The following is a 22,009-nucleotide window of genomic DNA, read 5'->3' as shown; positions in this document are numbered from 1 at the left end:
AGCTAATTTAAATGCTAATTAGACTAATTTGATGAATAAAACGTGGTAGGAATTCATTAACAACTTTGCTGCTATTGCTTTATGTCTACAGAGAAATTTTCTAAAACAGGACTCCAGGGACAGTAGCGCATCTGTTACCAGTTGAACAAGTTGGATTTTTTGTAATACTAAACTTCAGAGTTGGTAATATAGTGCAGAATTACAGAGGAGACAGAGGAGCGATTTTAAATTTTCCAGATCTAGCCCATCCTGGACATAGGCCACCAATGAAAAAGAAGCCTTATGCTGTCCTGAGCTCATCTGCTTCATGGGTTTTGCTCTGAGTTTTATATAAAGAGGAAGAAAACGTGCCTTGTCTCTGTCTCTCATTACCTACTCCAGTCATTCCAGCTGATACTACAGTTGTTCTGCCTGATGTTATTGCTGCCCATACAAAGAACTCAAACCGTGCACCTCATGGCCCATTCTGTGGAGAGACTTTCACGGTTTTGTTGAGCCCCATGGCATCAGTGAGGCTCCACAGAGGTGGAGCGGATAGGAAAAATGGATAAGATGATCTCTTTGGAAGAACAGTCTTGGGTTTTTTTGTTTTGGTTTGTGTTTTGGTTGCTTTGGGGTTTTTGGGTGGACTTTTTTTTTTCCTTTTTATCTGCAGCACGTGCCATTACCACAGTCAACAAAGTACTTACACAGATGCCAAATTTTCAAGATGTGACTTTGAATCTATTCACAAGCAAAAGTTGCTCTTGGGCTTAATTAGGTCACTGAATTTTAGTCTGAAAAAGACAGAAATGAAGAAGCCCTATGGAGAACTTCCATGGGACTTTATAAGGAAGAAAAAGGCTTCGCTAAAAACCGAGTGCCTTTCTGCAGAGCTGGCAGGTGGCTGTGTTACAGCAGTTTATGTCACAGCTAACTTTCTCTTAAATTATATCCATGTTTCAGAAGCACTGAAAGAGTGCTACCTTCCTCTCCCAAATTCCCCAGAGCTATTCCTCAGGTAATGCTGGTGAAGAAACCTGGCTTCCTTTCACATATATAGACAACTGTACTCAGAGTGGAATACCTTTTCTACACAACACTATTATTACTTAATGCTGCCTGTCTGCTAGGAAAATACAGTGCACCCTTGTCTGAATAAACGAGGCTGGTGCAGGAATTGCAGTGCAGTCAGAAGTGAAATGGTCCTGTGCAGAAGCCTGTCAACAGGCACCATTATAACACAAACAAAACCCCAACCATTTTTCATAGGGAAAATAAGTTTTCCCTATTAATCTGACTAGTAATTAGCTGTTGAACTGAAAATACCTTTTCTCTGTGATTGAGGTCTAAAGCTTGTTCCACTCTAAATCAGCAGTATTTATGTTGTGCCAGCTGCTCTGATTCCTACCTCATTAACTTCCCCATCCTACCTTAAAGTGAGTTTAGAACTTATGAAAACTGATAGCACTGCAAATGATGAACTTGGTCTATCTCAGTGAATCCAGTATATCTGTCAACAAGCACATGTGCCTCATGCTGTTGAGCCTTTCCTAGTCTTCTAGTGTTTCTCAGCCACAATTTACCTGGAGAAGGGGTAAAACTATTTTGTATCTGGTGTGTCACCTGGGACTCATGGCTGAGACTGACAACAAGGAAAGCACTGGTGATAAAGTTTTGATGCCAGGGAGATGTTTGTATCACATTTACTGGCAGAAAGCATAAACTCCTGTTGGTTTTTGTAAGTTTTTTTATGATATGGAAGCTTTTTGTTCATAGTGGTTTTGGCTTTGTTGACCTGAATGTACTATAAGGAGCTGAAAAGGTCTTACCGCACGGCAAAAAGTAAAAAGAAAAGTTTTGCTAAAAAATAATCTATTTTGGAATCCGATCTCTTCCTGTGTGATCTCCTATAGCTGAATTATTCTGTGATTATTTTAATTTGCATGTAGAGCAGCAGCATCCATGGGGCCACCTAAAAAATCCCCCAGATCTTGGGGAAATATGGATTCAAATCCCTTCTTGCTAAAGAATTTCTGTGATACTCGAAGTGCAATATGTAACTGAGGCAACTCAAAAGCCTGTAAACATCCTTCTTCTTCTGAAGATAAATATATTTCATGTATGACTTTGGAGTCCACAAATGCATTTAGATACTTAATTCTGATGAAAAAAAAAATCAGTGGCAGATAGAAACCTAAATATCATTGTGGATCTGGTTCTTTGCCTTAGTTTTCCACCTGTAAATATTACTCTACCTGACAAATGACCTAAAAAGATAAACCTGTTACAGATAGTGACTGATGTGCTCAAGTACAGCAGTGGCGGGGGCCATACAAACATATCATAATTGAAAAGGGATAGGAAGGAATGTAAAGGAGGTTCATCTGTATTGAGAATACCACTTACCAGTGAAAAAGCTCCAAATCAGTTTACCGCTATTTAAATTTAGTTCTGTGCTTGTTGCTTTTTTTTTTTTTTTTTAAGTTTTGTTCCTTAATGCTGGAAATGAATGTAATTAAGTTTACAAGTATTTCAAATGGAGGTCAGTACTCACTTCTACATGTTGACAGGTCTGAATGAGTTTCGCCAAAAGAGTTTCCAGTTCAGTATTCCTCTTAATAAGGTTGGTGAGATTACTCTCCAAATTTTGCTGTCAAAAAGAAAGAAAAGAACATGTTAGCATTTTGAAGAATTTAATGTTTAGGTGAACAGTTGAAAAATGGATATATTTTCAGGATCTGAATTTTGTAATTACACAGGTATGAACATGAGACTAATTTTTATATGCTCCATCAGATGTTTTGTCCATGCATCAAGTATGGCAAGACAAGAGAGCAGAAATGTTCAAAATAAAAGAAAGTTCTAGAAAATAGAGTTTCTAAGGACCTATTAAAAACTAGATTAAGCAATTAGGCTTAGTCGGGGGGGGGGAGGAGTAAGGATAAGAGCAGGGAAGCTAAAAATGTCTCACCAAAAGAAGTGGTTTATTTTGGCTGAGACCACTTTTTGACTCCTTATTTCCTGCTCTCAGTCATCTGAATTTAAAAGCCTGCTGCTAACTGAGGTCTCTGAGCACGTGCCCCTTTGGGTCTGTACTTGTCAGGACCCAGTAGATGGATCAGCATCTAACTGATTTAATTCCCTAGTTTAGTAGAGTTATACTTTTTAATAAATAATTCTAAAGAAAAACATCCTTTCTACGCATAAGAATGAAATAATTCACAAATTGTGCCTTCTCTAACTGTTCTTCAGAAAGAACTTGCGACTTGTGTCTGTGTTCATCAACCGATTATGGCTGCAATAAATATCTGCAACTGTGGGAGAGCAGAGTGCTTTCCAGCTTCCAGATCTGAGGCTGCATCCTGGCTGCTGTGCAATTGCACGTGAGATTGGGATCTAGCAACAACACTTTCAGCCTCCCTTCTCCCCTTCGTATCCACAGGAAGAAAATCCAAGCACATGAGGAGGAGGAGGTCTGTGATGGCTGTGACCTGCACCCTGGTCTGGCTGCCTTGGGACCAGGATCATGCCATGCACCATGGAACTTGCAGCTACCAGCTCCTCATTTTTTACTACGCATCCCAAGATAGCTGCTGTTTTGCATGTAATTCCATCTTCTGGAAGCACATGGGCATAAAAAAGTCATTTTTTTGCATAAAACGCTGTTTCCAGAGATACAAAAAAGCCCTGTAAATATAACTTAAGTACATAAAAAAGAAGTAAAAAAGGCAGCAAGCCATTAAAGAGTCCTGACTGTAAACACTCATTTATTTCAGTGACTTGAGGGGCACATATTTCATTTTGAATAAACCTGGGGACTGCTGGCATGATCAGCTGTTTCTCATAGTTATTCACCTATGCAACTGTGTGAGACTAGTCCCTTGCTTAGTATTCCTGACAGGCTGACAGTCCCTGCCTTTTAATTGTACTTTGTCCTCCGAGCAGTCCCCAGTATCTAGGAAGTACGGAACAAGAATACCAGAACTGGGCCCTGTGCTTCTCCCCCCACAAGGGCTGTAGTGTCTCTGCAGAGCTCTCATTAATTTCATCCCTCCTCATCTTTTATTAATGGACTTTTTTTCTTCACACTACTACCTTTCCCCCCCGATGTATCTATTCCATCGCTTAAGTCCCTCCAGCTACCATTAACTCATCCTTCCCCCGCTTACCACTTTGTGTGTGTGTGTATTTGTTTTCTGGCCCTGCCTGCCTATTTCATGCTGTTTTAAAACTTTGTTCCTTGCCCTCCCTTTCCGCAGCCGTGCAGTCTCCTTACTCCTTCTTGCATACGGCTACAAACAAACGAAGCTGGCAGTATTTCATTGCTGAACCATACGTACTTTGGCATTTACCAGGGCTGATGCTGTACACACCGGAGGACCAGTCCGTCCTGTTCCATTAAAGATAGGACAGGATTTTGATGGCTTTATGTATGTAACCCTTCCGAGAAGCGTGATGGGTGTTTGAAGTACATAATTTTGGCATTTTCTTCCCAGCACAGCCATGCATATCGTGTATCACAAGCTCTGGCTGTAAAAATACCTTCTACACTGCATATATTTTATAGCCCATTAAAACAAAGAGTAACAAGAATGGGCATTCTTTACCGAACAGTTTGAGCTGTATCTTATATTTCCATAAGCTATACTGTGAACGATCATTTAATTGCAAAGACATGTTTGCTGTGCTGTTAGATGTCCCTTTGTAGAGCTGAGACTCACATGCACAGTCAAAATAACATATATAGTTACAGTATCAGATAACCTTTGTCTTTAAAAACCAGTTTGCTAAGGGGATCCAAATGTGCAAATGCTCTTGAAATTATATTTATGTACCTTCTTATTGCTCGTATATTCATTTTGTACATGTTCTGATATTTTATACTAAAAGGTTTAAAATGAAAAATGTATATTCTTGATTGAGATTGCCTAATTTAAAATGTATTATGGGACATAATAAATGCTAACAGTCGGGACCTATACATACCATGAAGAAAAAATGTTCTCAAAGCTGATATGAAACACTGCAGTGATTTTAAATAACCTCAAAGTGTCTTCAACTAAGGCCATTAATACATGAAGAGTATTTTTCTCTGAAAGAGAAATTTATTTACCCACAGATTATTATATCCAGGATATTTTCAAATCCTGGATAAAGAACAACATTTTAGAGTAAGTTTCCTATCCGGTGAATATAAACATAAACCCATATATATTATTATGGTTTCACTCAGGTCTCTTGATGTCCTCTGCATTTCCCAACCGTGAAAATGGAAGATAACTACTAAACAAATGAGTTGCCTTACAAAAATTGCAGTTAATGCATTCCTGTGCTCTAGCTCCTCGATCTGTCATTTTCATACTGGAAATCCTGGAATTTTGTTTCCATGCAGTTTGGTATGTAAGAAATCGGGGTCTTTGGAAGTCAAGAATTACCAGAATTTTGTTAAAATTTTGATGAAGAACATCAGTTTACATTAATGCTTTACAAGATAACAAGAACGTGGCAGCTGCTTTCTGAAATTAACGTCAATCTTTCCAGTTTCACTGGGCAAGTACTATATTGCAGCTCTTAAGACTGGCCCGACTTGAAAGTTTCAAAGGTCGTAAAACTCAATCGATTCTTGCAGTATGTTTACCTCGATTTTCTCTTGGCAATATCTTCCTCTAGTTCCTTCCCCTACTCTATTCCCATACAGACCATGGTACCATTTTGGCTACCACATGATAGTAGGTACCAGAAGCAGAGTTCAAGCCCTGCCCTCTTTCTTTACTCCATATAGGGAGAGCCAGAAAGGGCCTGAAAGACATTTAAATTTCAGAAGCAGAAGTTTGCTCACAGACTTTCCAAAGTGTCGCAGACTCATTTCACATCCACACCAGAAACTTCCTAAGTTGTGTAAAACGTCAATGCCAAACTTGGAGCTCTGGCCATCTTGAAAAATTGATCCAGTGCTGTAGACCAGAATTCCTGGGATAGTGAATTGTGGCTAGGTTTTAAGTCTGGAGAAAGCGTGCTCTCACATTATAACGAGTACATGTGAAAATGAGTGGCAGAATAAGCTTATTCAAAGTATCTTCCTTCCTCCCACCTAATCTTCTACTGCCATTTCTCCTCGGTGAACAAAAATTACAACTGTATTTTTGGAAATGTTGTAGGTAAATCATGATTTCTTAAATATTTGCACCTGCCTTTCCTTATCTTTCTTGTCACTTGCCAATTTTCATTGTTATCTATTAAAACCTGATCTTAGAAATGTGGGGGTTGGTTTTTAAAAAGACAATAGTTGCTGTCAATTTGCTCTGTGAACAGGCTACACGCATGTTAACTCACTGGATGGAAACTGCTCTCAAAAAGCAAAAGCCAGGCTGAATGCTTCCTGACATACCAACGCAGACCTAGCCCAAGATCTTGACATTCCATGCGTGCTTTGCAACTGTTTTTACAACATCCAGTATAAAGTGAAAAAAAAATGCTTACTGTCCATTTAACATGGTCTGACAACTATACAACATAAATATTCCTATGATCTTGGGATAAATCCAAGTAGATGAAATCACAGACACGTAATTGAAAAAGACAGCTGGGGATGATGTTTCATTTTGACTCTGCATGCCTATAAAATGATATGATCCAGGGACTGGAGTCTGAAGTTGGAAAAACTAATGCTAAAAATTAGAGGAAGGTAACTCAGGACTGGATGCTTTCTTTAAGCTGTTGTCTGGCTCACACTGAAGTCACGATCTTGTTGCAGCAACGATTGCGTGAGGCTTGTGCCCTGATTGAAGTGGGAGGTCAGACTAGATGATCATAATGGTCTCTTCTGGCCTTTAAATCTATCAGTCTATGAAAACCAAATGTGAACCCATGCCCTTTGCCAAATTAACAGTCTCACGCAAAGCATTGCTTGTCTAAAATAGGAAGGTAGCACAAACAGATAGTCCTAAGCTACTATATGGGTTGGAAATGCTGTCAAAGTAAATTAATGTAAGCTTGTAAAGACGAAAAATGCTGACTTGTGTGCTCCTGCCTTACGTCACAGGAGAGAAAATAACAACATCCCTGAGATCATCTTCTCAGAGGCTTTTTTCTGCTCCATAAAAAATATCTATTCAAAGGGCCACAAAACAAAACATACAGCTATCGGCTACAATGAGATTTTAAATTCCATTTGAAGTAAAGCCACTGTCTTTTTCTCGTTAAAAATATTCTTTTTCCTGCCATTGGTAAATATAAGTACGCATTTGTATTTTCCACTCATGGCTTACTGGAAGGCTTTGAGAACCGGTCCACTGAAACTGCAGCGCATGCTAATACACACACTGTGGGACAGCACTTTGTAAGGACAGCCTTGATCGCCATTTACATCCAATCCATCATGAACAAAGCCTTTTGGCTGCAAACATTGACAGCAGTTTGCATTTCCTTTGCTCCTGCTGTAGAACCAACCAAAGTAAAGCATGTTTTGAGGCTACCTCCTGGTTTAAAGAAGAAAACAACTTTGGAGAGCCTTCTGGGCTTAACAGAGCCCTGCATAGTGGAAATTAAGTTCAGTAATTATATAGGTTTCATGAGAACCACAGCCACCCTCCCATCATCTCTTTACAAATGGTCAAACTGAAACAGAGGTTATATATTTTCAGATTTGGTTGGTTAAAGTGCATAACCAAAAGCCCCACAGTTACACTGCAGTAAAACAGAGACGAGGAATAAAACACCACAAAGCAGAAGCGTGATCGTATCCTACCTTACTCAAGCTAGCGGTGTTGACATGGCAGATCAGTCTTTAGTACACGCAGGCTGGCTAGAGATCATAAATATATTCCCTGTCACTAACAAAGTCCATGCAACCACATCTTCACTGCAACTGGTTTTTTCCTCCTAACTTGAAGAAGTTATGCTTGCATGCGCTCCAGTTACGTTCCCACCTCGTTGTGGTGACATAGCCTATGAACTAGGCCTGCTGCCTACTTGTGTCTGACCTATTAAAAAAGTTGCCAATCAATTCCAGACGAACTACCAGAGCATCAAGCATGGGTTTGGGCCAGGTTTTGGGTGTATGCGAGTTTAATGTTTCCTTTGGTGTTCTTTATTTAAATGGACGTGCCAGGTGCACATGGAAAAACTTAAGCTAATTTTTATTCTATGTACTTGTCCTGAAACAGATGACTACTCTTCCATGGGATACACATGCTCGACCCTGTATTTCTCCAGCCAGGGAATGGTAACATTTGCAGCTAATAGGAATGATTGACCTCAAGTCTCAAATGTGCAGAGCTTGACAACTGCACTCCACATTTCTACGTGAAAAGAAATAACAGCTATGATGTTGATACACTCTTGGGGACTAAGATTTTTTACCTCAAGTGATTACAGTATATCACAAGGAAAGACCCATGAGATACTGCACTGTTAATTAATTGTCCAGGACTATTTTTATTAAAGTGCAATAAAAATAGCTGCACTTGAAGCCACTATGACTTAAATGATGTTAACTAAGTTGGGTCTATTTGCATATTTCATAGGAATGTTGCTTATTTTTATATTAACCCTTATTTAAAATGGGACATTGTGGAAATTAAAGGAAAGCCAAGCATTTCAGATTCTTGACCACATAAAACCTTTATTAACTGAGAGGACAACACTCTAGGGAAAACCTGCAATTGCACTTTTGCTTCTCTGCAGAGCCATGCCCTCAAATATACCGGGGTGCTTGCCACTTGCAGCCACAGTTCTGCCCTTTGATTTAACTACGCTAATCTGCCTTGTGAGTTGCTTTGCTGCAATGCTCTTTAGTCCTCCTTCACTGCTTCTTCTCCCTTCCTCAGAGCATAAGAGAAATTTCACAACTGGGGCCTCTGAGGAAAAAGGACAGGACTAGAGCTGTAGATATAGTGCACTATAGCAAATGTTCTCCTTTGATGTGCTTTATTAGGTTTGGGAAAGAAACAATATATATACTTAAAAACTATTCTGCCTGTAAAAGGGACCATGATTACAAAGAACATAGGCCAACAGAACTGACGCTGCGTAGTTATTTTCAGTATTATAAAGTGAAATGGGCATACAAAAAATGAAAAGAAAATAACATTTTCTTTTAAACAGAGAAAGCAATTTGTTTTCTGAGGGCATTCAAACATGTTATAAGAACTCTGTCCCAGTTTAGACAGTGACAAAACTGACTTTATAGGACAAGCAATATTTTTAGCAATTCCCATTTCAGTTAAACCATTAGAAGATATCCAAATGTTGGCTTGGCTGGGAACTGGGGGCAGCTTCAGCACTATTTCTAATGAGTCATTAATCAAAGAAGGACCAGAATAATAATCAGCAATCAAGGATCAAGAAAGACTACATTAAGCATTTCACTAAATTAAAAACTAAAACCAGTCTTAGACTGACAGGTGAGTTAATAAAGGTTTGCAAAACTGTAGCTCCATTTGAGGCCCCAACATATTTGATTTTTTTTTTTTTTTCTTCAATGCAGTAGTCAGACTGGAAGCTGAAGTGTTAAAAGAGCACAACAAACACCAGACACCCTGCATTTGAAGCATGTCATTAAAGACTTATTGTGGAGAGCTAGAGGGTTCATAAGCTCATTCTTTTCCCCATGGGCTAATCCAGTGCAATGAAGGGGGTTAAGGAGAACTTGAACTGTTGCACAGCTGCCCTGCAGCATCCTGGCTGCATCCACTTCCAACCTCCCAAGACATGGAACGTACTTAAAAGCAGGAGTCCAACAAGAGCTCCTGCTCATGAGATGCCTAAACTAATCTTGCACGAGCAAGATCTGGGAAGTATTCATTCCAAAAACTGAAGTTCTGAGTTTTGCACATAACTAATGACAGACATTTATATGAAGAGAAAGCAAAAAGCCCATCTAAAGAACCACAATTTATGCAGTGTTATTAAAGTCCTGGCTTCTACAGATATCTGCTTAAACATTTCTGAAATTTTGTATTTTATTTAAGAGGTTGTATCATGGAAAAAAATCTGGTTTTAATCAGTCAGTACATATTACTGCCTTTTGCGGTTGAAAAATTCCATCTTATCTAAGCAGGTATGTATAAAAAGCAATTCAGTAATATGCAAAACTGGCAGGTTAGAAAGGACGGCTAGATAGGCAAGGACTAGAGGTCAACATGGTGGTTTGGTCTGTGTTAGGTAGCAGACCAGTGGAGCTGTCACAAACCTAATTCAGCTCTTTCTGCTGGCCTGTAACAAAGCTGACATTTGAGGCAGCTGCACCCATCTGCATTTATGTTTCTCCGTATAGCAAACAGGACTTTGAAGGACCTCTGTAGATTGCCCTCCTGAGGATAATTGTCCATCCAGAGAACGAAGCTGGAAGTCCATCTCCTGGCACAGTTGGAAGGACTGGGACACCCAGGGCACGCACTGGCTTTGTCTGCTACACGTGTGGCATCTAGCCATCTAGTTGGGCTAAACAGACCACCAGCAGTTCTTATTCAAGAAACGGGAGTGACTTTCTGTGCACTTCCTCTATAGAGAGGCAACAGGTACATCTGTGAACACAATATATTCCCAGCTGTTGCTCTGGTGGCATATTAGGAGCCATATCGGCACCATTAGTAAGCCCAAGTGAAGCCATAGCACAGCACCTCTTTTGGAAAATGCTGATCCCACTATCCAATGGCATGGTGCATGAGGCAAGTGTCAACCAACCAGTCAACCAGAAAGACCCAACCCTGGCTTAGGGAGAATCATACTAAACAAAGCACCACTTACAATTACATTTTAAGGTATTTTTTTGTGTGTTTATAAACTCCCCAGGATTTTGCCAAGAAGTACACCATGAGCTAATTCTTCCACTCTGGAGCGCTCCGGTTTTGCACCACTGGAGTCATTGGTGGCTCTGCCTTTTCCTTCCAGTGAATAGGCTCCAGCTGCAAGAGGTTACTCACAATGAAAAAGTTGGCATCTGTCCACTTTAATGCTCATTCTGGCACATGCTCATTACCGTGCTGCCCACAGTTAGAGCTTGGTCTAGACAGAAGTGTAAATCTCTCTGTTTTTTCTTCTCTTCATTTGCTCTGTTTCCTATTCAGTATACTAAACCCCTCTACTATATTGAGTAAATGCCCCGAAAGAAGTCTGGCATGGTGAACTTGAGTTACTTACAGTTTTAAGGTTTAGACACGGGCTTAAGTACTTTTCTGAAAAGAAGGTTTAAAAAATCATCTAAAATACTTGCCAATCTTGCCTGATAATATAATTTAACAGTATTTTTCTGTACAAACCTTTTGACCAAGCACCAGATCTTGATTTAAGGAGTTGGGGAAATAATCAACCTTGATTCAGATTTCAGCTACAAAGTTGTTATTGTATTTAAGTATTTCACTTTACAAGTTGCTATGGATAAAACCAGAGAATAATGTTAAATAATCTTAGTACAATTACATACTTAGGAACTCATTAAAACAACGTGATGGTGATGATCTAAGTTTAAAGTAAATAGTGAGTATAAATTGCAAGGTACAGATCATGATTTGGAATCAGATTTTGTTTCACATTTCTGTCATACTCAGGTGAAGTTTCTGTTCTGACCTGCCTAACCCTTATTGCCAACACTTCATCAGAGATCAACTCCAGATTTCAAATTCACCAACCAAAAAAAGCCCCCCCCCCAAACAAAAAAGACAGTAACTAAACCAAACCACCACCACCAAAAAAACCCAGGAGCTTTTGGTTGGACAACCAGGTTCAGGTCTGAGTATAATTTAAATATCGATCCACTGGAAAAATAACCACAATGAAAATAGCACTGCCTTTTTGCCTTGCATTTGCAACTGATAAATGAAAGAAAAGCATACCGAGGAAATAGTCAGCAGGCAGTAGTATCCTCCTCTCTCATTTAATGCACAACTCTAAAAGGTGTTCCTCCCCTTACCTCAGCAGTGGACCCAACTCCATTCCCAGACATCCTGATCTCCCTCACCACTCTTACCTCCAAAACATGTATGAAATTTTGCCCCTTTTATTTTGATCGTGCTGTGACCTGCCCAGCTGCTGCTACGATGCACTCCTCACCTCCTGCTAAATTTTATGAACCTGAGTTGAACCCACTTGCTGGCTCTTGCTTTGCCGGCAGTGCATGGTGCCAAGAGTTTCTGGGTGGAAGGTCTGAAAGTAACTTGGATGCTCAAGAAAATGCTCGGGGGTGAGGGGTGTGTGCTATAGCCAGGGGAGCACCCAAAGAAATAATTCCTTTCCTTCCCCTGCTAAAATATTATTTTTCAGTCCCTACTGGGGCACCCGTTCACCTGAGGGGCCAATAATCGAAGGACAGATTATTACTTAACAGCCCTCAACAATGTATATGGAAAAGTTAAAAAACCCAACAAGCCAAAAGCAAATGTCCCATGTGGAGGCCACAGCAGACTTGCCTATTTCACTTATTTCAGCATTGCAGATAATCACAGATGTGTTTAATTTTACTAATACGAACTAATCAATTAGTATGAACTAATGAATTGTTCATACTAATATGAATAATTGCATGACGATACTTCAAGGTAGTGAATTTTAGCTCAATAAAGCATGTTTGCAAGCACTTTTGTAGTTTATTTTTACTATGTTCCTATGATGAAAAATCACTTGTAGCATGCCAAACCATAAACATATCTCAAGCCAGCTCTACTTCATCAATACCTGAGGTCCCATCGTTATATTCCAAATGTTATTTTCCATTTTTTGCTTTCAGCTTACACACAGCTTGAAAGCATATCCAGGGTAAAACTGCTGTCGGTAACAATTGGTGGATTGTGACAATATGTTTCTAGTATCACCGCAGAAATCTGGTCTCTCAAGACATTTAAAATATAACATTAAAAAATAAAAATTCTGCTGTAGTGTGGCAAGGCGATAGACCACTTCATATGAAATTGAAGGATGTTTTTAGATAAAAAGTGTAAATAGAAGCTGAAATACATGCACCTATAAGATTTCAAACTCGCACTGCACAAGCACAGGCTTATCTATCACTATTTCAATTTCTAACACATTATTTTGTACTGCAGCTTCCAAGTTGGAACTTTCTCTGTTTTCTTGACATTTCAGATTCTCAGCTGAAAGGCAGAACGCTAAGGAAAGATCTACATGTTCTTTTCATAAGATAACTGGAACAATTAAGAGATCTGCATGTTCTACTAGGAAGGAACTTTGAACATTTTACTCATAAAATATGGACAAGATGCTTTATCCTTGGCTTTAACATTAAACATCCAAATTTGCATTAGTAAATTTGGTAAATCTGGCATCAGAAAAAAGAGCATTTAATGCATAGAAAACCAAATCAATTTTTAAGTACGTACATACTAGAATTTCATAAATGCCCAGTTAAGAAAAAAATACTTATGAATAACAGAGAATAAAACATCTGAATCCACAGTCCCTTTCCTATAAGAACTGCGAGTGATAGGTATAACCCAACTCTTCTTTAAAAGCTTAGAAACTGAAGAAAAATCAAAATAATTTTAAAGTGCCATTTTCCTGTTACCTCTTCTTCCTCCAGAATGCTAAATACAGAAACGATGATCCTCTAGAGGAACTCACGTGTCAGTAAGGAAGCCTTCTAACTTACCTTTGAATGACTTACAAAGAATCTTAGACCCTTTCATCTTATCCAGTTCAGCTTATCTGAATTAGGGATGCAGAACTGAGCTAGTCTTACATGGCTTGCTGATCATCTTCACATCAGGTGGGCTAACAGCAGGAATATGTAGAATCAGCCTGCTTGAACCCTCCCATATAGCTTTGGCCACTTTTCTGTAACCATGTATCATGACAGGCACTCAGGTAATGAAAATTAAATGTGCTTACATTTTGGTGAAAAGACTAGCGATTTAGAGAGATGTGCAAATCCAATTATTCCTGGAGAAAGAGAGGGAGATCTTAACATTTCATTTGACACATTTAGATAACATGACCAATTTATACAGACTTCCTCCAGACAAATTATTCATTTGATTTATCACAGCCTTTGAAGTTTTCCCTACTATCAAGGCTGGCAAACTCTTTCCCGTGAAAACATGAGCCAATGCTCATTATGTAAGTATGCTTTTCATGGCACTTTGGGAAGATATAAAAACTGTAAAGCCCGTGGAAGTATTTATTTGGGGCCTTCAATTAACTAATTTTGATTTTGATCTCAGACAAAGTTTTCTTTGGAGAAAAGACATAGACTTAATTCACCCAGTAAATTACTTCAGGTCTGTATTTTCCCTGTGCGTTGTTTCTGGAAGTCAGGCCTACAAACTTTGTGAGAAACCTTCTCTTTAGCCAGATAAAACATACACAAACAAGCATGCATTTACATAGGTACTCACACATGCTCTGTAACATGGAAAAAATAAGTTATGCAAGTGCAAATGGTGTAGAGGAAGAACACAGAGTCTCCTCTGATGTTTCTGTGCATAACCAACAACAGCATTTTGAGGTCACAAAGTACTGGTTGAGGGCTGAGCCTGATTTCATACAGTCAACAGTTTTTTTAAAAAAAACCACGACAATACAGGTCTTTAATTTCCTTTTTTTCTTTTCCTTGACTGAAGGAGTTAGTTCTCTTCTCCCTGGAGAAGGCTCAGGGGGACCTCATCACACTACTCCTGTACTTAAAGGGCACCCACAGAGAGGACTCTTTCTTCACAAGGAGCCACATGGAGAAGACAAGGGGCAACAGGTACAAGTTGCACTGGGAGACATTTCACCTCCATGTAAGAAAGATATTTTTGACAGTGGGAACAATCATTTACTGCAAGAGCCTCCCCAGGGACATGGTAGGCACCTCATCACTGGAGGTTTTCAGGATGCAATTGGACAGACAGTCTAGATAACTTCATCTAGGCTCCCTTTCACACGAAAGATTGGACCAGTTCAAGGTCCCTTCCAAACTGGTGTGTTCTATGATTGATGTTTTATTAGTCAAAGAGCTGTATCTATAATTGAATCATTCTTCTAAGTGTGGCTCTACATGCATGTGTGCGCATGCATACGGGTGTGTTTTAGCAAATACTCCAGTGAAATCAACCTACAGGTTAGCTTGGGCTCTTATTCTAGCTCACTGGGCTCCATGCCTGTATTTGAGCTGATTTGCCCAGTTTGAGCCGATTTCAATTATGCAGCTTGTTCCTGATTTTGAACACTATAAGGTCACTACAGTCAAAACTGAGTTATGTACGGGAGAGGAGAACTGACATCTCTCTAGTTCCTGCCCGCCTGGTCCACTCTTTCCTGTATCTTCAGGAGCTTGGAAAGCAAAGACTGGAAACATTTGTCAACCCTCAGGACATCAGGTTCTCCCAGACTGAGGGGCTTTGATTCCTCCTTTCTGCATGCACACTTGTTTGCCCCATGCATAAACATGCAAGTCTGTGAGATGGCCAAAAAAATAATTGTGCAAATAGCTGAGGGGGTGCCAGGAGGACTATGCCATATATTGCCTGCGTAACTGATGTCGAGAGCGGCTCTATTTTCCCAACTGCTCTGCTGTTTCTAGCAGTGTACACGTTTTGCTGTTACACTGTGACAGGAAAAGCACGTTGGTGTCGGTAAGCCTTTCACTTTGTTGTAACGGTTCATGCAGGATATGGGAATTACATCTGGGAAATTGCATATTCTAGATAATATTATTGAATATTGAAATGACAGCTCCATTAACTTCCATTTTTTTCATTTGTTTCTGCCAGAGTGGCTCCTATTCCACACACTTACCATATAAAAGCTTTTACCCAGGATTTATCAATTAATAAGGACCTTATTCTACTTTATAGTTCAATATCTCGGGGGGGGGGGGGGCTGTTTTCATAATAATGTATTTGTTCCCAAAGCTAACAGCAACTCAAATCTTGCAATGTCTTTGTTTCCATAGTAACCACCCTGTTTCAACTGAAAGAAACAAATGAAACACCAGATACATGAGGCCTTACAAAGCCTTAAATTACACATTTAAGTAATTAAATAAGAATTGATAAAACCAGTTTTCTTAATAGATAAAACAGTAATAGTGCATACTTTGTACTTTCCCTCTAGGCATTTCAATTACTTTTAACAAGAGAGAAACGTTATGATCCTTCTTTTACAGATTATTCCATTTCCCTAAAATCAAATGCCTTTAATCCCAAACCCACTGAAGGCTATACTAGTTTTTCTACTGAGTCAGTAGATTTTGAATGAGACTCATCAGAAGCCAGTAAAATTAAGAAGGTGGTCCCTCCTGACACAGATACCATGTTCTGGTAACACATGCTTGTACAGGCAAGTAATCTGGGTGCTCAAGATATTAATTATGACTTTGTTGTCAGACTAGTATCGGTGTATTTGATGTCAAACTATTGCTCAAACAACATATACATGATTACCAATAACAACAAAAGCAATGACTCAAAGATGCCTAGGTTTGACATAACAGAGGTACATTGCCCTTGCCACAGTCCACTGACGTGATTGAATTGAAAACTTACTGGAAAACATTCCCAACTCAAACTTCTAAACTAGCACCTCAGAAACATTTTATGAAAAATTATTGTCTTGCTGCTGAACATCAGTTTGAAACGTCATGTCTGAAAAAAGGAGATTTCAGTAGTTCCTGATGGGTTTGTCCAGACCTTTAAGGCTGTACTTTCCCGTTACTAGACATGAACTGCAGTATGTCTCCAGCGTACGACATGAGCAGCTGGGTCCTTTTCAAAGTAAATAGAAGTTTGGTTTGTTTAATTTTGCAGAGTTCTCTACAGGTACCTGCAGAAATGTCTTGGGTACAAATGAAATTTGTACATCAAAAATGCTTTTGAGGCTCAGGGCCGAACAACTAGCACTAAAATCAAATGTGAATGAAAGAAATCACCATAAAAGCAATGCATCTAATAACGCAACTTGGTGATTTTCTTTAAGGAAACTGTACTTGGTAAAAGAGCTGTTTACCCTGACCGTTGCAGAAAAGGCCCCAAGGATCCTGGTAGACAACAAGCTGACAATGTACTCTCACAGCAAAAGTGGCTGTTGTCACCTTGAAGGTGTTCAAATGCTGGAAGAGGTTGCCCAAAAAGGCAGTGGGGTTCCACCCTCGAAGATATTCAAAATAATTACTCCCTAAGCAACCTGCCTTCATTGTGCAGAGGGCTGGACTAGATAACCTCTGGAGGTCTCTTCCAAACTAAAATATTCTGTAATTAGGATGCTTGTCTTCACAAATCATAAATTTTACTATAATTGTGAAAATTTGAAGATCTTTTAAGATCGATAGTTGAGCCTTAAGTAATTTTTATATAAAGAATTTAATGAAGTTTCTGTCACAAAGAAACTGTCATCCATTAAGGGATGTTTCCAGTTTTCAGGGCAATTGTGAGAGATTATAAACAGAACAGGAACTCCAAGGCATCTTCAGCCTTTACTATTTCATACACCCTACTAAAAAGAAAAATCTGATTCATTTTCTTCCGTTCAGCATTGGCTTGGCACTCTAAGCAAGGGTAGAAAAATTGCCACCCTTTTTTCAAGACTTGGTCTGTTAGCATGTGGCACCAGACAGCTGTGGCTTAGTGCTCCTGGGCTGCACTGACAGGCATGATAGTTTCAAAGAGCTTTAATTTTAAAACCCATCAATGGAGAGAACAGATTCAAGCTTGCTTTTAACTGCTTTTAACTGCTTTTAACATTTGCTTGCTCAATAGGAAAGCTGTAGGGCAAAAGGAAAAAAAAAAAGCCTTAAAATGTGTGTGGATTGCTTTACATAGAAGTACAAATTAGATTAAGAGAATTTAGTACTATACAGTGTTAGAAAAGTGTAAAGAAAAGAGCACCACCTAAATGAGTTACAAATCCTTATATAAAACTTGTGCCTATTTCTCAGTTTTCCCTGAATAGCCTGGCTGACCCTGTTTTTCTCCATCCCATTAAATTGTGCTTTTTTTCCCCAGTCAAAAATGCCACTTAGCTGAAGTGAAATCCTTAATTCTTTTGAGGGTATACAGTATGGGTCTCCTAATTAGGACATCCTGTGGAAACTCAATTTAAAAAAAGACTGGAGAAAGAGGAAAGAAATACTATATAGTACTATGTACTGAAATAATGCACCAATTAAATAAAAATGCAAGCTAAAAACTGCACGCTCTTCATTTTTCCCTGGAGGTCTTGCAAAAGGCTGAAAGCATTTTCAGTTTAGTCCCACAGATTTAAAAATCTGAGTGCTATTCTGCATCAGAGCTGTAATTAGTCATTTTGATACTAACAATGGAGTTTATAATTTCACACCAGGCTGATCATCACTTAAACCCATTTATTTCAGCTCAGTACATCCCCTGTTAATTGGAATGTTTTGCTAGTGGTGTGTTCCCATTAAGATACAGTCATGTCATTACAGCCGTTAAGCTCAACCTTTTCTCTTGAATACAACCGAGGAAACAGCCCCTCCCGAATACATGCATATTGATAGCTGGCTTTAGATACACTAACAGCTATCTTCTTGTTCGACTGTGAGTTTTAGGTGAAATAAAAGAATTAGCATGCAAAATGTTGCAGTCTCTCTTGCACACGCGGGTCAGATTCTGCAATTACTGTGGTCACGTCTGGCCTTAGAAAGCTGAGAATTTATAATGTCTGCCTGCAGCAAGTTTTAAAAAGTAGAAGTTTTGCTATACACAAAGGGCTAAATTCAACCATTAACTGAATATAAGAATCAGATAATTTCCAGAGATGTAGCTCAGTTCATAATTTATCCTTAACTATTTAGAACATATTTCAGACTTTTTATAGCTGTTACTCATATCAGCAGGGATTGTAGTTTCACCTATGATTATGCACATTTGACATTTCCCATTATTAGATACTGATTTCACATACAGCAATGTCAAACTTCAGTTTTCCCGGATTAAATTTTCCAGTTACAGTGTTTCCTTGTCCTGATTTTATTTAATTTTTATTTTTATGAAAATGCCAGATAAAACCAGCAGCTAATTTCACAAAACAGGCTAGGGCAAATATGCTGCCGTCAATGATACAAAGTCTTGCTCTGCTGCTTCAGTGTTTTGAAAGCTGGAATTAAATTTGGCAGGAGAGGTTTCTGTGCTAGGTATATGTCTTTTTGCCATTTGCTGCCAGTCCTTCCAAATTCAGGCAAGATCTGAAAAAAACTGTACAGCACACTTTTGCAACTAAAAGCTCTGAAGACTGTCAACGTTAGCTGAGCTCCAGACTCCCAGCTGACCAGATGGTACAAGTACCATCACGGTACAACTCAGGGCTACTAAAACCAAATTACAATATCCTTGTAATGATGTCTCCCACTGATGACCTAAGGCAGGGTCAAATTCCAGACTAAAAGAAGAGAGTTTGTCTCTCCGGCGCCCTCAGTTCCCCTCCCATGAGGACCCACTAGTTAATGCAGAGAAGTTCAATTGAAACCTGAAATGAAGCAAGTGCCATAGTTTGATCAGAGACAGAGAAAGGAGTTTGACAAAGACACGGGATCTGGTAGATTAGCAATGGATAAAAATTGCTCCTGGTGAGGCTGGATTGGAAGGAGGTGCTGCGAAGAAATAGGGATGGACAGCTGGAAAAACACAGCGAGCAAAGAGCAACTTTGGAAAAGGATGGTGAGACTGGGATTCAGGTAAGCTGGAAGCCCCTGTGGAAGTACAGCCAGACACAAGAGCCTGGAAGCGAGAGAGTAAAATAGCAGGGTAAATCCTGGAAATTATAACCCCAGGAATGAAAAAGGGGCAGAGGTGGTTGAAAGGTGAGGGGAGGAAGAAGCAGAACAGAAGAAGGACCAGGGGAAGGTCAGCATGAGTTAAGACAAGAATCTGCATAAGGGAATTGCTGTGGCAGGGAAACAGCTGGGACTGGGAACAGAAAGCCCTGCAGGGCAGAGCCACAGGGGCAAGGGACAAGGGAGGGCAGAGCCCTGAGCAGAACAGTCATCTGTGAGAGTGGGGCCTTACCGAAAATAGATGAGCATCCATGGAGATCCAAGCAGCCTGGGAACCAAAGGAAAAGGTTCAGAATAAATACAGATGTAGAGCTAGGGAAATGGTACTCTTGGGGCATGGATGCTGAGCATACACAACTGGAAAAGGATCTGAGCAGGCAAGGAGACTGAGACTGGGTGTCAGGGAAGGGGAAGACTGAGTCTATGGAAAGAAGATGTGAATTAGAAATTAGTCTCCCTCAGAGGGAGAGGCCTCTAGGTGTATAATTTTGCAAGCCATTGTGTGGGCTTATACTGACAGAGAAAAACATCAGCTCCAGACGGCAGTCTTATGATTCTCAAATGATCCCTATGATATCAGCTATACTTTCCCATTTAGCAAAACATTTCCATCTGCCAGCAGAAATGCAATCATATATTACAACGGAATCACATAAATGAGACCAACAGAGGCAATGTTGTGTTTTTAATTGTTTCTCAGAATTCTTTTTTGCAACCTTGGGAATTCTGCTCACATGCAAAAACTGAGAAGTAAAAACCATAAGCAGTCCAATAGTTGTCTCTGGAAAAGCTGCTCTTCTGTAGGCACTGAAAAAGGGAAACATCAAAGGATCCTTTACTCCTCCAAGTTACCAACCCGTGCTTTCTATTTCTATGAATTTTGCCATTGATTTGATCTAGGTAGGATTTCAAGGAGACTGAAATAAAGCACTTGTTCTCATAATCCAGCTCTTAATTAATAAAAGGCTGCAATGTTAATGTGATTGTTTGGTTTCCATTTTTGTTACGGATATTTCAGTGTAAGGATTCGCTCTTTATTCTCTGCAAGTTAGCAGAGTGTTAGAGGATGATATTACTTCCTTCTACCTGCTACCAAGTATAATGAATAATACAGTGCAACTTGTCATCAGCTTTAGTTAGATTGAGTGTTTAGCGTTCTTATTAATAAGTTCTCCAAATAGAAGACTCTGTGGAGCTTGTAGGTTTTTTTTTTCCCTTGACATTGCCAATCAAAGAAGAAATTAAAGCGGTTTCATTTCACATATTACAATTATTTCACAAAATGTGTTTTCTCACAAAATGTGACAGTTTTGGCCTACAGCAATTTGTTGCTTTGGAAAGTATCTACAATTTTAAGTGCCTGCTTTTAAGAAGCAGAGCTTTGGTTGATGGAAATTGTGACTCTGACAAAGTTATTTATGTCAGCTGAGAATGTGTCCCTGCTAACTGTGATGCTGATATTTACTCTGAAAAACAGATAAGGTACCTTATTATATTTATCGTGATAAATCTCCCCCAGATGTGATATTTTTGATGCTGTGCTACTTAATCTGACATACAAGCCTAAGGTTCTACGTGGTTTAAGCCCAGCAGGCAACAAAGCACCACGAAGCCGCTCACTCACTCCTCCCCGCCGGTGGGATGATGAGGAGAAAACATGAAGGCAGGCTCGTGGGTTGAGACAAGGACAGGGAGGGATCGCTCACCACTTATGGGCACAGGCAAAAGACAGGCTCAACGTGGGGAAGAAACAACATCAATTTCATTTACTACCAATCAGATCAAAACAAGGATACTGAGAAGTAAAACTGAATCTTAGAACACCTTCCCCCCATCCCTCCCTCCTTCCTACCTCAGCCCCACTCCCGGTTCTCTCTCCCTCCTCCCCCCAGCAATGGGGGCTGGGGTCGGTTCCTCACCCCTGGTCTCTGCCGCTCCTTCCTCCTCAGGGGGAGGAGGACTCCGCACTCGTTCCTGCTCCGCCATGGGGTGTCTCCCACAGGAGACAGTCCTCCACCAACTTCTCCAGCGTGGGTCCCTCCCGCGGGCTGCAGTCCTTCAGTCCCAGCCTGCTCCACGAGTGGCGGCCATCTTGGGGGGCCTCCGCTCCCCTCCAGGGGCTGGGGGGGACAGCCTGCCGCCTCACCGCGGGCTGCGGGGGCATCCCCTCCTGCCTTCCTCCCTGACCTCGGTACCCACAGAGGGGTTCCTCTCCCGTTCCAATCCCCCACTCCCTGCAGGTTTCCCCTCTTAAATCTGCTCTCCCACCCGTGTTTCCACTGTCCCTGAGGGGCGCGGCCT

The 22,009-nt window shown here is 40.1% G+C and overlaps 1 protein-coding gene across 2 annotated transcripts in view; it reads right to left on the bottom strand.

Annotated features, from left to right (window-relative positions):
* Positions 1 to 22,009, bottom strand: part of MID1 (midline 1) — a 99,404-nt gene that overhangs the window by 42,371 nt on the left and 35,024 nt on the right. For both annotated transcript variants that reach the window (XM_010581576.1, XM_010581577.1), the window contains exon 2: positions 2,537 to 2,632. In XM_010581576.1, the coding sequence (XP_010579878.1) occupies positions 2,537 to 2,632 (96 nt within the window). The remainder of the gene's footprint in view (positions 1 to 2,536; positions 2,633 to 22,009) is intronic.

Source organism: Haliaeetus leucocephalus, unplaced genomic scaffold, assembly GCF_000737465.1.
Source record: "Haliaeetus leucocephalus isolate CR32 unplaced genomic scaffold, Haliaeetus_leucocephalus-4.0 Scaffold795, whole genome shotgun sequence".
In the NCBI taxonomy this organism is placed as follows: domain Eukaryota; kingdom Metazoa; phylum Chordata; class Aves; order Accipitriformes; family Accipitridae; genus Haliaeetus; species Haliaeetus leucocephalus.
The sequence above is the reverse complement of the archived record's forward strand: the minus strand, read 5'-3'. Positions and strand labels throughout refer to the sequence as shown.